Genomic DNA, 17222 nt, shown 5'->3' on the forward strand with positions numbered 1-17222 from the left:
GCCAGTTATGATGTTAATATTCTTTTACAACAAAGTGGTAGAGCATTTCTTGTCTGGAATGAGCACCAGAAGAAATCTTTGGCCAAAAACAAATTGTTGAGGGCCAGGAGCGGTGGCTTATGCCTGTAATCCCAACACTTTGGGAGGCTGAAGCTGGAGGATTACCTGAGGTCAGGAGTTCGAGACCAGCCTGGCCAACATGGCGAAACCCTGTCTCTCCTAAAAATACAAAAATTAGCTGGACGTGGTGACAGGTGCCTATCCTCATACAGCTACTTGGGAGGCTGAGGCAGGGAGAACTGCTTGAACCTGGAAGGTGGAGGTTGCAGCGAGCCGGGGTCATGCCACTTCATTCCAGCCTGGGTGACAGAGCGAGACTCTGTCTCAAAAAAAAAACTTAAATAAATAAATAAATAAATTGTTGAGGTCTGATGAGTAAGTGGACAAGTTATTTTCCAGCAGACACACAAGAGAAGGAAATTACAGGTTATAGGAGGTATTTCAGAAAATATAACTTTCTAAAACATAGGAAGTTGAAGAAGTTGATCACATTACAGAATTCTGTCCCTTACAAAATGATCCGTGGTGAAATGTCCTTACTCAGTGAATAGGTGATTCCGCTCATGCACGACCTGTGTGAAGTGGATCAGGCCACAAAGAATGCACGACACGCTTCTCAGGCCCAGCAGGAGTACGTGTCTGTGTTAATTTCCTGTGGCTGCTATGACTACTTGCCACAAGTGTGGCAGCTTCAAACAACAGAAATTAATCCTCTTCTAGTTCTGGAAGCCAGAAGTTTGGAATCAAGATGTCAGCAGGGCCACACTTGCTCTGATGCTCTATGGGAGGGTCCTTTCTTGCCTCTTCGAGCGTCTGGTGGCTCTAGGCATTTCATAACTTTATGGCGGCGTCACTCAAATCTCTGCCTCCATTCTCACAGGGCCTTCTCCCCTGTGTCTCGATGTCTTCAATTTCTCTCTCTCTCTTTTTTTTTTTTTTTTTTTGAGACAGGGTTTCACTCCAGTCTCCTAGACTGAAGTGCGATGGCATAATTTCAGCTCACTGCAACCTCTGCCTCCTGGGCTCAAGCAATTTGATCTCTCCTTTATCTTATAAAGATACTAGTCATTGGATTTGGGGCTTACCCTAAATCCAGGATAATCTCATCTTGAGATGTTTAACTTAATTATATCTATCTGCAAACACTGTATTTCTACATAAGGTCATATCACAGCCACTAGGGATTAGATACTTGAACATATCTTATTTAGGGGGCTCAACCCATTCCAGTGTGCAAAAAACATTCTTCTTCAAGGCCCAATGTTTCTCAGGGCCTCAGAATAATTACTTGGTACCTTTAGTGGAAATACAGACTCCTAGAAACATCTCAGAGCTTCTGTAACCACTCTTTGGGGGAGGGGCCTAGGAGTCTGCCTTTGAACACACTCACCCCAAGTGATCCTTTTTTTTTTTTTTTTTTTTTGAGACGGAGTCTTGCTCTGTCACCCAGGCTGGAGTGTAGTGGCACGATCTTGGCTTACTGCAAGCTCCACCTCCTGGGTTCACGCCATTCTCCTGCCTCAGCCTCCCCAGTAGCTGGGACTATAGGCGCCTACCACCACACCTGGCTGATTTTTTTTGTATTTTTAGTAGAGATGGGGTTTCACCATGTTAGCCAGGATGGTCTCGATCTGCTGACCTTGTGATCACCTGCCTTGGCCTCCCAAAGTGCCGGGGTTACAGGCGTGAGCCACTGCGCCCGGCCGTCACCCCAAGTGATTCTTGTCTTCAGTTTAACAGCCACTGTAACAAGACACTGGAAGCAGAAATTCACACGCTTACTATACAATGTTAACCTTCCCAGGCAAACCAACTCACAGGAAGATAATGCCAAGCCCAGGGCAGGCAGTGGCGACGCATGCTTGCTTGTGTATTAAAAAACAAATCACTGGCTGGGCACGTTGGCTCATGCCTATAATCCTAACACTTTGGGAGGCTGAGGTGGGTGCATCACTTGAGCTCAGAAGTTCAAGCCAGCCTGGGCAACACAGTGAGACCCTCATCTCTATAACAATTTTTAAAAATTAGTCGGGTGTAATGGTTTGCACCTGTAGTCCCAGCTGCCCGGAGGCTGAGGTGGGAGGATGACTTGAACCCTGGAGGCGGAGGCTGCAGTGAGCTGTGTTCAAGCCACTGCACTCTAGCCTGGGTGACAGAGCCAGATCCTGTCTCAATAAACAAAAACAAACAACAACAAGAACAACAACAAAGATAAATCACTCAATATAGCATCAGGAGAAAAAGCTCTCTTGAAATAGTCACATACAAAGAAATTGAATTCCCTCTAGTCAGAAAGAGGCACTAAAGTGCCTGAGAATATCTGATCGATTTCAATGTCAGGTTTTGAGAGGTTTTTTAAAAACAGTTTCAGATGTTTCTTACTATTTTTTGGCAGAACATCTGCCATCTGCTTTCTTCTCTCCCCACATCTTGTAACTAGATGGTGAATTAATAACTCAGAAAAAATATATATGTATATGTAACCTTATCTAAAAGCAATCATCAAAATGTGGTGAGAATAAGGGGCAGATTTAAAAGTTTTATGAAGCATTCGTTTTAAGCCTCCTTAATTATTCTTGAAAAACAAAACACACCACTTTTCCTGACTGCAGCACTGGGGAGGGTTGCATATTACGGGTGACTGATGATTTGTGCCTGGGGCTTAATTTTTAAAGTTAGCACTGGGTGATGACAGAGAAAGGTCAATGCCACTGAAAGAATAATTTTTTTTTTTTTTTTTGAGTTGGGATCTCACTCTGTCACCCAGGCCGGAGTGCAGTGGTGTGATCTTGGCTCACTGCAACCTCTGTCTCCTGGGTTCAAGTGATACTCCTGCCTCAGCTTCCCGACTAGCTGGGATTACAGACGTCTGCCACCATACCCAGCTAATTTTTGTATTTTTAGTAGAGACGGGGTTTCACCATGTTGGCCAGGCTGGTCTCAAACTCCTGACCTGAGGTGATCTGCCTACCTTGGCCTCCCAAAGTGCTAGGATTACAGGCGTGAGCCACTGCACCTGGCCAAGAAGAATATATTACATACTTTTCCCAAGAGATAGGGCCACACCACCCGATGCCAGGCCACACCAGGCCATGCCACGCTAGACAGGGCCACAGGAGGAAGTACCAGATCCGGTCAAGAGGCAGAATAAAGGGGAAAGAATGGTCCAGAGCTTTATTGTGTTTCCCAATGGAAGGGCAAGGCAGGACTGGGGAAACAGCTTAGGGTGAACTACTTTGAATAATGCCAGTGGGTTCTGAGTTACAGGAATGGTCTCTAAATGTCTGGCCCTCACCCTACCTGTCCCTAAGGAGAAATACTGGAGAGTTAGAAAAGGAAGTGGTTGAGGGATTGGTTGGAGGGTTTGTAATATGATTTTCACACCCTCACAAAAGCTGGATTGCAGGGGAGATGTAAACAACTTCAGCCTTCGGAGGCCGAGATGAAAGGATGGCTTGAAGCCAGGAGTTCAAGGCTGCAACAAGCTATGAGCACACCACTGCACCCCAGCCTGGTTGAAAGAATGAGATCCTGACTCTACAAAACATTTTTGAAAAAACTTTTTTTTTTCTTTTTTTTTTTGAGACAGTCTTGTTCTGTCACCCAGGCTGGAGTATAGTGGTACGATCCTGGCTCACTGCAACCTCCGTCTCCTGGGTTCAAGTGATTCCTGTGCCTCAGCATCCTGAGTAGCTGGGATTACAGGCATGTGCCACCATGCCTGGCTAATTTTTGTATTTTTAGTAGAGATGGGGTTTCACCATGATGTCCAGGCTGGTCTCGAACTCCTGACCTCAAGTGATCCACCCACCTCGGCCTCCCAAAGTGCTGGGATTACAGATGTAAGCCACCATGCCCAGTCGAAAATTTTAAAAATAAAAATTAGCCACGTGTGATGGTGCACGCTTGTAGTCCCACCCAGCCACTTGGGAGGCTGAAGTGGGAGTATCACTTGGGCCCAGGAGGTGGAGGCTGCAGTGAGCTCTGATCATCTGATCATGCCAGTGCTCTCCAACCTGGGTGACAGAACAAGACCCCACCTCAAAACAAACAAACAAAACAAAAAACACAACTTCAGCCTTTAGTTTGGCCCTGTGATTGATTGCCAAATAGACATACACAGAATCTAAGAAAATACAGTTTGCTGAGGTGTGCCTGTCCCCAGTCCAGTAATCAGTATCTAAGATTTACCACCATCCATTCCCGCTTTGTTCTAGATGCCCAACCTCTTCTTCCCCCTTAAGGAATAGTCATATTGCTTGAAGCTATTTTTTAAAAATGTATCTGCTTGTTGTTGATCCTGTATTGTTTTAAAATGCATTTTAATCTTAAGCGACAAGCTGATTTTCCATCACTCTGAGATGATGCAAGTACAGGCAGTGACACGGGGAGGGGGATGCTCTTTGGTTGCAGGTGGTTGGAGAGAGTCACCCAGGGCTTTGGATTGTGTTCCTTCCCCTGCCACCTGTCACAGAGCCAGGGGACAGACCAGGAGGACTAGATGGGCCACTGTTTGGGCTTTTCCTTCCATAAAATACTAGCATTTTTTGCCAGATGCAGTGGCTTATGCCTGTAACCCCAGCACTTTGGGAACCTGAGGCAGGCAAATCACTTGAGCTCAGGAGTTTGAGACCAGCCTGGGCAACACGGCAAAAGCCCATCTCTACAAAAAATACAAAAAATTAGCCGAGCATGGTGGTGCATGCCTGTAGTCCCACCTGGCTGGGAGACTGAGGTGGGAGAATCTTCTGAGCCTAGGAAGTCAAGGCTGCAGTGAACAGTAATCCTGCTGCTACACTCCAGCCTGGGCAACAGAGTGAGACCCTGTCTCAAAAAAAACCCCAAAAGCCCAACACCTTCAAAGAGATCTTATAAATACAGATCCTTTTCTTCCTACAGATATGCCAAGTACTACAAGGAAAACAATGTTGAGAAACGGACTCTGATAAAAGTCTTCGGGATCCGTTTTGACATCCTGGTTTTTGGCACTGTAAGTCTCCTTTCCCAGCTCCGGGCACCGGCATCCTATGACTGTGTCCTAATTACTGCTGTGGGGCCTCCATGGAGGGAAGGGTTTTGGTCACAGCCATTAGCTAGCACTGGGCATTTTGCACATGGGATAAAAGAGGAAGAAGATGTCCTCGGGGTGCTGTCCCTGAATGAGTCATCTGATGAGTACAGGAGTGGGCCTAGAAAGCAATTCTAACATTCGGCTTTAAAAATACTCTGGGCCGGGCGCAGTGGCTCAACCCTGTAATCCCAGCACTTTGGGAGGCCGAGACGGGCGGATCACGAAGTCAGGAGATCGAGACCATCCTGGCGAACACGGTGAAACCCCGTCTCTACTAAAAAATACAAAAAACTAGCCGGGCGAGGTGGCGGCGCCTGTAGTCCCAGCTACTCGGGAGGCTGAGGCAGGAGAATGGCGTAAACCCGGGAGGCGGAGCTTGCAGTGAGCTGAGATCCAGCCACTGCACTCCAGCCTGGGTGACAGAGCGGGACTCTGTCTCAAAAAAATAAATAAAATAAAAAAATAAAAAAATAAAAATAAAAATACTCTGATACTTAACAAGAGAGAGAAAGAAATCTCCTGTAAAATAGTTTGTAAGTAACAGAATCCAATTCAAATTGGCTTAAGGGGGAAAAAAAAAACGTTTTCAGTGGGCTTTTTTGGGTTCACATAACTGAAAAAATTCCAGGGGTTATTTTTAAGCTACAAGCATGGTTGGATCCAGGTGTTAAAACAACATCATCATCATCATCAAGAACTTGCCACCCTCCGGAGCTTACAGTGAGCTGAGATCCGGCCACTGCACTCCAGCCTGGGCGACAGAGCGAGACTCCGTCTCCAAAAAAAAAAAAAAAAAAAAAAAGAACTTGCCACCCTCTGTGTCTTGTGTACGTCCTCCTCGGTCTTGGCATCATCCCCAGACCAGCCATCTCTCTATGAAGGTATCAAGCAGCACCTTCGATCTGACCGGTTTAGCAACCTCAGTGAAAAGAAAATGCCTCTTTGCCAGAAGGTTCAGCAAAGGTCTCAGACAAATGTCATTGGCTCTGATTGGCCCACTATGGATGACATGCCCACCACTGAACTAATCACTGTGACCAGGGTCATGCCATACTCCCAATGGCTGGTCTCGAACCAACCCTAACCCAGCCCAGGGGCCAGCAGAGAGGCCAACACCCCAGCCCCTTCAACACGCACACACACACACACTACATGGACTGAAAAGAAAATTGGAGTGTTGCCCTCTGAAGACAGAAGGAAAAGATGCCAGGTATGCAAAAATCAACATATCCCATGACATGGTGTCCAAGAGCATGTTATCTGTGTAAGATGGTGATAAGCAGGACAAGAAGCAATGAGATATAGCTGAAAGAATGCAAAGACCACTGGGAATAAAAACCACGAGGCTGGGCTGGGCACAGTGGCTCACGCCTGTAATCCAAGCTCTTTGGGAGGCTGAGGTGGGTGGATCACGAGGTCAGGAGTTCAAGACCAGCCTGGCCAACATGGTAAAACCCTGTCTCTACTAAAAACGCAAAAAATTAGGTGGGCGTGGTGGTGGGTGCCTGTAATCCCAGCTACTTGGGAGGCTGAGGCAGGAGAATCACTTGAACCCAGGAGGTGGAGCTTGCAGTGAGCCGAGATCACGCCACTGCACTCCAGCCAGGTCAATAGTGCAAGACTCTGTCTCAAAAAAACAAAAAACAAACAAACAAACAAAAAACCATGAGGCCACCCAGACATTCCTTCCCTCTGCTTCTGAAGTAATGTCAAACCTTTTGGAGAAGAAGCTTGTCTGAAACCCTCACCTTGTATGAAGAAATGACAGCCCTTTGATGGGTCTCCCCTTAATGTGTGGGCCCCAGTGCTTGTTCATGTAAAACCTTTATGGGTCTAAGCACACCCTGCACGGCTGAAGCAGGATGCCTGAGAGTCAGTTTCAGTCTGCGTAGTCTCTGCCTCCGCCAGCACTTGAATGCATCTATCCAAGTCACAGTAGGAGGCTCCGCTCCCTGATAGAACCAACCATTGCACGCTGAAGCAAAACAGCGCTGCTCTGAATTTCACTTGAGTAAACTCTCCCACTCTGTTTTTAGGGAGGAAAATTTGACATTATCCAGCTGGTTGTGTACATTGGCTCAACCCTCTCCTACTTCGGTCTGGTAAGAGATTCTCTTTTCCGCGCATTAGGAAAATGGTTTGGAGAAGGAAGTTACTAACGTGGCGCTTGTCTGCGTTTTCCACAGGCCACTGTGTTCATCGACTTCCTCATCAACACTTACTCCAGTAACTACTGTCGCTCCCATATTTATCCCTGGTGCAAGTGCTGTCAGCCCTGTGTGGTCAACGAATACTACTACAGGAAGAAGTGCGAGTCCATTGTGGAGCCAAAGCCGGTGAGGCCGCTGTGTTCACAGGACACTGAGACATGGAGAGATTCCATGAAATCACTGAGCAATGCACGAAAGTTAGGCCCAAATCACAGGCTTCCTCCTGTAGTGGATACGTCTCTGGGCTCTACCCCGATCAACCAACTCTGAGATAAATTCTTGGGTCTTAGAGAAGAATAGAAACAAAAAATGGAGGGGCAAGATAGAGGGAAGGCAATTTTTTATGTCCAGGACTTGCCAATTTTGTCATTTATTTATTTATTTATTTATTTATTTTCAGATGGAGTCTTGCTCTATCACCCAGGCTGGAGTGCCTCCCAGGTTTAAGTGATTCTCCTGCCTCAACCTCCCAAGTAGCTGGGACCACAAGTACACACCACCACACCCAGCTAATTTTTATATTTTTAGTAGAGCCGGTGTTTAGCTATGTTGGCCAGGCTGGTCTGAAACTCCTGACTTCAAATGATCCACCCACTCTGCCAGCCACAGTGCTGAGATTACAAGTGTAAGCCACTGAGCCCAGTCTGTTTTGTCATTTATTAAATTGGTATAGCCAAAAAAAAAAAAAGAATAACGACTTTAGAGAACAATTTGGCAGTGACTAATGTTTAAATGGGACATACTTTACAGCCTGGCATTTTCAGTTCTCCACACCTGCCCTAGAAAAATACTCACATGAGTACCCAAGCAATACACGAGTGCAAGATGTTCAAAGCAGGATTGTTTATTAAATTATCAATCATATATGATTATTAACAGTGAAGAAATAGCATCTAACCAAATATCCAACAGGTGAATGGTGAAAGAAACTATGGTAAATCCATAGAAAGGAATACCAGGCACCAGTTTTAAAAAATGAGATAGATAATAATAATGGCAAACACTTACACAACACTTCTAAATGCTTTATACATTAACTCACTGAATCTTCACAACAACCTGATGTAGACAGATGCTACTATTATCTCTTTCCATAGATGAGGAAATTGAACCACAGGAAGGTTAAATAATTGGCCCAAGGCTGGGCACAGTGGCTCATGCCTGTAATCCCAACACTTTGGGAGGCTGAGGCAGGCAGATCACTTGAGGTCAACAGTTTGAGACCAGCCTTGCCAACATGGTGAAACCTCATCTCTACTAAAAATACAAAAATTAGCCAGGTGTGGTGGTGCATGCCTGAAGTCTCAGCTACTTGGAAGGCTGAGGCAGGAGAATTGCTTGAACCTGGTTGGCAGAGGTTGCAGTGAGCCAAGATTATGCCATTGCACTCCAGCCTGGGTGACAGAGGGAAACTCTGTCTCAAAAAAAAAAAAAAAAAAAATTATAGGGCTTGACAAGAGCAGATCTCCAAGACATTTGTTAAAAGAAAAAAAAAGCAAACTGTAGAACAACATATATTATATGATATATAGGATAAAAAAACCACTAGACTCAGAAGCTAATCTATATATTTTCTGCATGTATATTCTATGTATACAGAAGTGTACACACACATACATATACATATGTGTGGTTGTATGTATGTACACAAAATTGTACCAGTGGCTGCTTCTGGAAAGGAGCTTAGGTGAGAGAGTAGTCAAAGAGATTTCAGTGTCATCTGTATTGTTTTGATTTGATTAATTTGGACTTTATTAAGCAGGTCCTCTGCATTCAACTCCATGATTTTCCCCAAACAGAAATCTCTGGTACCTAAAAACAAAGGTGATTGGCTGGACGCGGTGGCTCACGCCTGTAATCCCAGCACTTTGGGAGGCCAAGGTGGGCGGATCACCTGAGGTCAGGAGTTCAAAACCAGCCTGGCCAACATGGAGAAACCCCGTCTCTACTAAAAATACAAAAAATTAGTGGTGTGTGGTGGCGCATGCCTGTAATCCCAGCTTCTCCAGAGGCTGAGGCAGGAGAATCACTTGAACCCAGGAGGTGGAGGTTGCGGTGAGTCAGGATCGCGCCATTGCACTCCAGCCTGGGCAACAAGAGCGAAACTCCGTCTCAAAAAAAAAAAAAAAGACAATTTATTTGTCTTTCCCTCATCCAGGAACATGATTGTCCTGTTCCAGCAGCTGAATGCACAATTCACTGTCCATTGTATATGCATTCACAATTTGAAAGAAAAGTTCATCTTTGCAGCTAAAACTAATCACTACTTCATGGCCCAAGATGAGATGAAATTTAACAAACATATAAATAATTTAAGTTGCAATAGTACAACTTTCTGGAGATACTGAATCTAGAGTTACTGAAATTGAGATAATACCACAAAGAAATTGTACGTGGCAATTGGGGGATCCAATGTAAAAACATTAAGCAGTAAGGCTGCGTTGAATTTACAAATTAAGATGCATGGGGTTCTGCCCAGCGTGGTGGCTCATGCCTGTAATTCCAGCACTTTGGGAGGCCAAGGTGGGGGGATCACCTGAGGTCGGGAGTTCAAGACCAGCCTGACCAATATGGAGAAACCCCATCTCTACTAAAAATACAAAATTAACTGGGCATGGAGGTGCATGCCTGTAATCCCAGCTACTCAGGAGGCTGAGGCAGGAGAATCACTTGAACCTGGGAGGCAGCGGTTGCAGTGAGCCAAGATCGCGCCACTGCACTCCAGCCTGGGCAACAAGAGCGAACTCCGTCTCAAAAAAAGAAAAAAAAAAAAAAAGCATGGGGTTCCATTTCTGATTTACCTTTAGACTCAGAAATCATTTATTCTTGGTCAATGAGAGTTTTGAGCCAGCTTGTTCAATAGTCTATCATTTGGCAAATAGGAATTACAATTGCCTTTAAATAGGCAATTCTTGATAATTCTGTACAAAAATGGGTAAACTTTCAAACGGTCTTTTCCTAGACATTAAAGTATGTGTCCTTTGTGGATGAATCCCACATTAGGATGGTGAACCAGAAGCTACTAGGGAGAAGTCTGCAAGATGTCAAGGGCCAAGAAGTCCCAGTAAGTTAAACAATTTTGTCTTTATTTTTTAAAGAAAATTTACTATTAAATATAAACACATCTAGAAACTTGTACAAATCAAAACTGATGGATTTTAACAAAGTAAACATACTCATGTAACCGGCACTCAGATTAAACAACTGAAAATTACTAGCAGGAGTCTCTTTTATGCCCCCCTCCAATCACTACCCTCTCTTTCTCTTTTTTTAATTTTTAAAATTTGGCTGGGCATGGTGGCTCACACCTGCAATCCCAGCACTTTGGGAGGCCAAGGCAGGTGGATCACTTGAGGTCAGGAGTTCAAGACCAACCTGGCCAACATGGTGAAACCCTGTCTCTACTAAAAATACAAAAATCAGCCGGGTGGTGTGGAGGCATACATGTAATCCCAGCTACTCAGGAGGCTGAGGCAGGAGAATCACTTGAACCCAGGAGGTGGAGTTTGCAGTGAGCCAAGATTGTGCCATTGCACTCCAGCCTGGGTGACAGAGCAAGACTCCATCTCAAAAAAAAAGAGAAAAAAATGTATATTTTTAAATTATAAACGATGTCTCACTACGTTGCCCAGGATGGTCTCAAGCAGTCCTCCCGCCTTGGCTCTACCAAGTCCACCCAACTGCCCTCTCTTAAAAGTAGTCATTATCCTGTATCCAAAGATTAATTTTACTTCTGCTAGAAGTTTCTAAAAGTTGAATCATGTAGTGTGTAAGCGGTATATACTCGGTTGAGTGTCTGGCTTCCTTTACTCGACATTATTTTTGCGAGAGTCGTTCATGACGCTGTGTTTAGTTCATTCCCATTGTATAATTCCGTTTTATAAGCATCCAACTTATTCAGCCATCCTACTGTTAATGGACATTTGGGTAGTGTCCAGTTTGGGGCTAATGCCAATAATGCTGCTATGCTCAACATACGGTACTCTACTGGGCAGTTACCTAAGAGTGGAATTGCTGAGTCATAAGGCAGACATATATTCAGTTTTAGGAGATACTAACAAACAGTGCTACAAAATGGCTGTTCTCATTCACACTCTCCCCAACAGTTCTGGCTGCTGGGCATCTTCAATTTCCTAGGGCTGAATTACCACAAACTAAGCGGCTTAAAACAACAGAAACGGCTGGTGGCTCACGCCTGTAATCCCAGCACTTTGGGAGGCCAAGGCGGGCAGATCACCTGAGGTCAGGAGTTTGAGACCAGCCTGACCAACATGGAGAAACCCCATCTCTACTAAAAATACCAAAATTGGCCAGGCATGGTAGAGCATGCCTGTAATCCCAGCTGCTTGGGAGGCTGAGGCAGGAAAATTGCTTGAACCTGGGAGGCAGATGTTGCGGTGAGCTGAGATCGCGCCATTGCACTCCAGCCTAGGCAACAAGAGCAAAACTCCGTCTCAAAAACAACAACAACAACAACAGAAACATATTCTGTCACAGTTCTGGAGCCTAGAAGTCTGAAATTAAAGTGTTGGTAGGGCCCCTCTCTGTCTGAAGGCTCTAGGGAGGAATCTTTCCTTGCCTCTTCCTGGCATCTAATGTTTTATGACATTGACCAGGACCTCCAGTACAATACTGAACAGAAATGGTGACAGCAGCCATCTCTGCCTCATTCCCTATCTTAGGGAGAAAGGCTTTTATACTTCACCATTCATTACACTATTTGCAGTAAGTTTTTGTTTGTTTGTTTGTTTTGAGATGCAGTCTCACTCTGACGCCCAGGCTGGAGTGCAGTAGTGTGATCTTGGCTCACCGCGACCTCTGCCTCCTGGGTTCAAGCAATCCTCCTGCTTCAGCCTCCCAAGTAGCTGAGATTACAGGTGTGCACTACCATGCCTGGCTAATTTTTGTGTTTTTAGTAGAGACAGGGTTTTGCCATGTTGGCCAGTCTTGTCTCCAACTCCTGACCACAGGTGATCCGCCCACCTCAGCCTCCCAAAGTGCTGGGATTACAGGAGTGAGCCACTGCATCCAGCCTGCAGTATGTTTTTCAGAATGTGCTATTAGGTAAGAAAATTCCCTCCTGTTTCTAGTTTGCTAAGCACTTTTACCATTAATGGATACTGATTTCTGAAATAATGTCTTTTTTGTTTTCTGGCCGGGTGCAGTGGCTCATGCCTGCAATCCCAACACTTTGAGAGGCCTAGGTGGGCGGATCACCTGAGGTCATGAGCTCAAGAACAGCCTGGCCAACATGGCGAAACCCTGTCTCTGTTAAAAGTACAAAAATTAGCCAGGCATGGTGGTGCACACCTGTAATCCCAGCTACTCAGGACTGAGGTGGGAGAATTGATTGAACCTGGGAGGTGGAGGCTGCAGTTAGCTGAGATCATGCCACTGCACTCTAGCCTGGGCAACAGAACAAAACTCCATCTCAAAAAAAAAAAAAAGTTTTTTTCTGCTCCTTTTGAAATATCAATGAGTTTTCTTCTTTTTTTCTGTTAGGTGGTGAATTGCACTGATTGATTTTCAAATATTAAGCCAACCTTGCGTTCCTGAAGTAAACTCAATTTGAATGTGTTGTACTATTCTTTATATCTATTGCTGAATTCCATTCACTAATATTTAGGATTTTTACATCTCTTCTTGAGACTGACCAAAGTGTTTCCATTCTTGTAATATTCTTATTGGATTTGTGTATGAAGTGAACTACGGTCATGTGTCACTTAATGATGGGGATATGTTCTGAAAAATGCATCAGTAGGTGATTCTGTGGTTGTTTGAATATCATAGACTCTATTTACACAAACCGAAATGGAATAGCCTATTATACACTTAGATTACATGGTGTAGTCTACTGCTCCTAGGCTGCAAACCTGTAGAGCATGTTACTGTACTGAATACTGTAAGCAACTATAACAGAATGGTAAGATTTGTATATCTAAATATAGAAAAGGTACAGTGAAAATATGATATATAAAGCTAAAAAATGGTACATCTACATAGGGCACTTACCATGAATGGAGCTTGTAGGACTGAAGGTTGCTCTGGGTGAGTCGGTCAGCGAGTGAGTGGTGAGTGAATGTGAAAGCCTAGGTTGTTACTGTGCACTACAGTAGACTTCATAAACACTAAATTTATTTCAAAATATTTCTTTTTCTTCAATAAAGTAATCTTAGCTTACTGTGACTTTTTTACTTTATAAATTTTTAAATTTTTTAAACTTTGTACAGTGGTATAAAAATATTTTCTTTCAGCCGGGCGCGGTGGCTCAAGCCTGTAATCCCAGCACTTTGGGAGGCCAAGGCGGGCGGATCACGAGGTCAGGAGATGGAGACCATCCTGGCTAACACGGTGAAACCCCATCTCTACTAAAAATACAAAAAATTAGCCGGGCGTGGTGGCGGGCGCCTGTAGTCCCAGCTACTCGGAGTCTGAGGCGGGAGAATCGCATGAACCCGGGAGGTGGAGCTTGCAGTGAGCCGAGATTGCGCCACTGCACTCCAGCCTTGGCGACACAGCGAGACTCCGTCTCAAAAAAAAGAAAAAAAAAATATTTTCTTTCTCACCAGGTGTGGTAGCTCACGCCTACAATCCCAGCACTTTGGGAGGTCGAGGTGGGTGGATCACAAGGTCAGGAGATTGAGACCATCCTGGCCAACACGGTGAAACCCCTCTCTACTAAAAATACAAAAAAATAGCCAGGCGTGGTGGTGGGCACCTGTTGTCCTAGCTACTCAGGAGGCTGAGGTAAGAGAATGGCATGAACCCGGGAGGCAGAGCTTGCAGTGAGCCAAGATCACGCCACTGCACTCCAGCCTGAGTGACAGAGCAAGACTCCATCTCAAAATAATAATAATAATAATAATAATAATAATAATTCTTTCTCTATATCTTTATATATTCTATATACTGTTTTCTATTTTTAACATTTTTTATTTTTATTTAAACATTTTTGTTAAAAACCAAGTCACAGCTGGGTGTGGTGACTAACACTTGTAATCCTAGCACTTTGGGAGGCTGAGGTGGGTGGATCATTCGAGGTCAGGAGTTCAACACCAGCCTGGCCAATGTGGTAAAACTCTGTCTCTACTAAAAATATAAAAATTAGCCGGGTGTGGTGGTGCACGCCTGTAGTCCCAGCTACTCAGGAGGCTGAGGCAGAAGAATCACTTGAACCCGGGAGGTGGAGGTTGCAGTGAGCCAAGATCATGCCACTGCACTCCAGCCTGGGAGACAGAGCAAGACTCCCTCTCAAAAAAAAAAAAAAAAAAAAAAAAAAATTCCGATAGTGCTAAGTCCTGGGAAGAATGTGGAATACCACAGTGTGATAAGGGAATCACGTGGGATAAAAGCTGCTAGAGAGGGTGGTCAGGACAGGAGGTGACATCTCAACAGAGGCCTGGCTTTTCTGAATTTCATTTTCCAAAATCTATAAAATAGGCCAGGTGCAGTGGTTCATGCCTGTAATCCCAGCACTTTGGGAGGCTGAGGCGGGCAAATCACCTGAGGTCAGGAGTTCCAAACCAGCCTGGCCAATATGTTGAAATACCGTTTCTACTAGAAATGCAAAAGAATTCGCTGGGCATGGTGGCGTACACCTGTAATCCAAGCTACTTAAGAGGCTAAGGCATGAAAATTGCCTGAACCTGGGAGGTGGAGGTTAGAGTGAGCTGAGAGGTCACACGACTGCGCTCCAGCCTCAGCGAGAGTGAGACCCTCTTTCAAAAAAAAAAAAAAAAAAATCTGTAAAATAGAGACAAGGATGCATTACCTCACAAGCATCTTCAAAGACTTGAATGAGGCAATGCTTACAGAACACATGCATGGTCCTGATATCTACACCTAATAAATGACGGCTACTATAACTCATGTAATATTAAATGTAACTTTATAAGTTAATAAAATTAAAGAACCTAGAACCTGAGGGCTTGTCATTGCTAATAGGTTTGGAAACTTGCTTTTTCAGAGACCTGCAGTGGACTTCACAGATTTGTCCAAGCTGCCCCTGGCCCTCCATGACCCACCCCCGATTCCTGGACAACCAGGGGAGATGCAGCTGCTTAGAGAGGAGGTGACTCCTAGATCCAGGGACAGCCCCGTCTGGTGCCAGTGTGGAAGCTGCCTTCCGTCCCAACTCCCCAAGAGCCACAGGTGCCTGGAGGAGCTGTGCTGCCGGAAAAAGCCAGGGGCCTGCATCACCACCTCAGAGCTGTTCAGGAAGCTGGTCCTGTCCAGACACGTCCTGCAGTTCCTCCTGCTCTACCAGGAGCCCTTGCTGGCGCTGGATGTGGATTCCACCAACAGCCGGCTGCGGCACTGTGCCTACAGGTGCTACGCCACCTGGCGCTTCGGCTCCCAGGACATGGCTGACTTTGCCATCCTGCCCAGCTGCTGCCGCTGGAGGATCCGAAAAGAGTTTCCCAAGAGTGAAGGGCAGTACAGTGGCTTCAAGAGTCCTTACTGAAGCCAGGCACCATGGCTCACGTCTGTAATCCCAGCCCTTTTGGAGGCCGAGGCAGGCAGATCACCCGAGGTTGGGAGTTGGAGACCAGCCTGGCTAACAATGCGAAATCCCGTTTGTACTAAAAATACAAAAATCAGCCAGACATGGTGGCGTGCACCTGTAATCCCAGCTACTCAGAAGGCTGAGGCACGAGAATCACTTGAACTGGGAGGCGGAGGTTGTACTGAGCCGAGATTGTGCCACTGCACTCCAGCCTGGGAGGCACAGCAAACTGTCTCAAAAAAAAAAAAAAAAAAAAAAAAAAAAAAAAAAAAAAAAAAAAAAAAGAGTCCCTACTGATAGCAGGGGCTGCAGTAGCCATATTAACATGATGACCTTTCCTAGCAACTTGAACTTCACCTGCAACGCACTGTGGCCACATTTTTAACCAAAGGGAAATGTGCTTTCATCTTCTATAGCTCTCTGTGTCTGAGAGCAAAGTGACCTGGTTAAACAACCCAGAATCCCTCTGCATGGACTGAGAGCAAAGAGATTGAGATGTAAGTTTCAACTCTGTCCCTAGGAAGTTGTGTGACCCTAGGCCTCTCACCTCTGTGCCTCTGTCTCCTCGTTGCCCAACTACTATCTCAGAGATATTGTGAGGACAAATTGAGACAGTGCACAAGAACTGTCTTGTTAATATGTAAAGATCTACGTGAATGCAAAACATTTCATTATGAGGTCAGACTAGGATAATGTCCAACTGAAAACAAACCCTTTTTGTCCTGGTTGAAGAATGTGGAGGACTAAAAGTGGCCACAGATTCTTTGACACTCAAGTCCCCCAAGACCTAAGGGTTTTATCTCCTCCCCTTGAGTATGGGTGGCTCTGATTGTTTTATCCAAAAGTGGAAGTGACCTTGTGTCAGTTTCAGATCCTGGTCTTAAGAGGCTGACAGCTTCTACTTCCTGTCCCTTGGAACTCTTGCTATCGGGGAAGCCAGACTCCATTTAAAAGTCTGCCTATCCTGGCCAGGCGTGGTGGCTCACACCTGTAATCCCAGCACTTTGGGAGACCAAGGCGGGCGGACCACTTAAAGTCAGGAGTCCGAGACCAGACTCGCCAACATGGTGAAACCATATCTCTAATAAAAATACAAAAATTATCTGGGCATGGTGGCGGGCACCTGTAGTCCTAGCTATCAGGAGGCTGAGACAGGAGAAACACTTGAACCTGGGAGGTGGAGGTTGTATTGAGCTGAGATTGTGCCACTGCACTCCAGATTGGGTGACAGAGTGAGACTCCATCTCAAAAAAAAAAAAGGTCTGCCTATCCTGAGACCACCCTGCTGTGAGGAAGCCCAAGCAGCCATGTGGACAGTGCCTGACCAGCCCCAGCTTTCAAGCCATCCAAGCCCAGTCACCAAACATGAGAGAGA

General features: G+C 45.3%; 1 protein-coding gene across 4 annotated transcripts in view; it reads left to right on the forward strand.

The window, feature by feature from the left end:
- P2RX7 (purinergic receptor P2X 7) overlaps positions 1 to 16081 on the forward strand; it is a 54371-nt gene extending 38290 nt beyond the window's left edge. Inside the window, exons 9-13 of one of the 4 annotated variants that reach the window (XM_023204916.3) lie at positions 4960 to 5050; positions 7168 to 7233; positions 7318 to 7467; positions 10304 to 10405; positions 15308 to 16081. In XM_023204916.3, the coding sequence (XP_023060684.1) occupies positions 4960 to 5050; positions 7168 to 7233; positions 7318 to 7467; positions 10304 to 10405; positions 15308 to 15805 (907 nt within the window). In that variant the 3' untranslated portion in view covers positions 15806 to 16081. The remainder of the gene's footprint in view (positions 1 to 4959; positions 5051 to 7167; positions 7234 to 7317; positions 7468 to 10303; positions 10406 to 15307) is intronic. The other 3 variants (XM_023204946.3, XM_023204937.2, XM_023204927.3) reach the window with 3 other exon arrangements.
- Positions 16082 to 17222: the final 1141 nt, after the last annotated feature.

This window comes from Piliocolobus tephrosceles, chromosome 10 (assembly GCF_002776525.5).
Source record: "Piliocolobus tephrosceles isolate RC106 chromosome 10, ASM277652v3, whole genome shotgun sequence".
NCBI lineage: Eukaryota > Metazoa > Chordata > Mammalia > Primates > Cercopithecidae > Piliocolobus > Piliocolobus tephrosceles.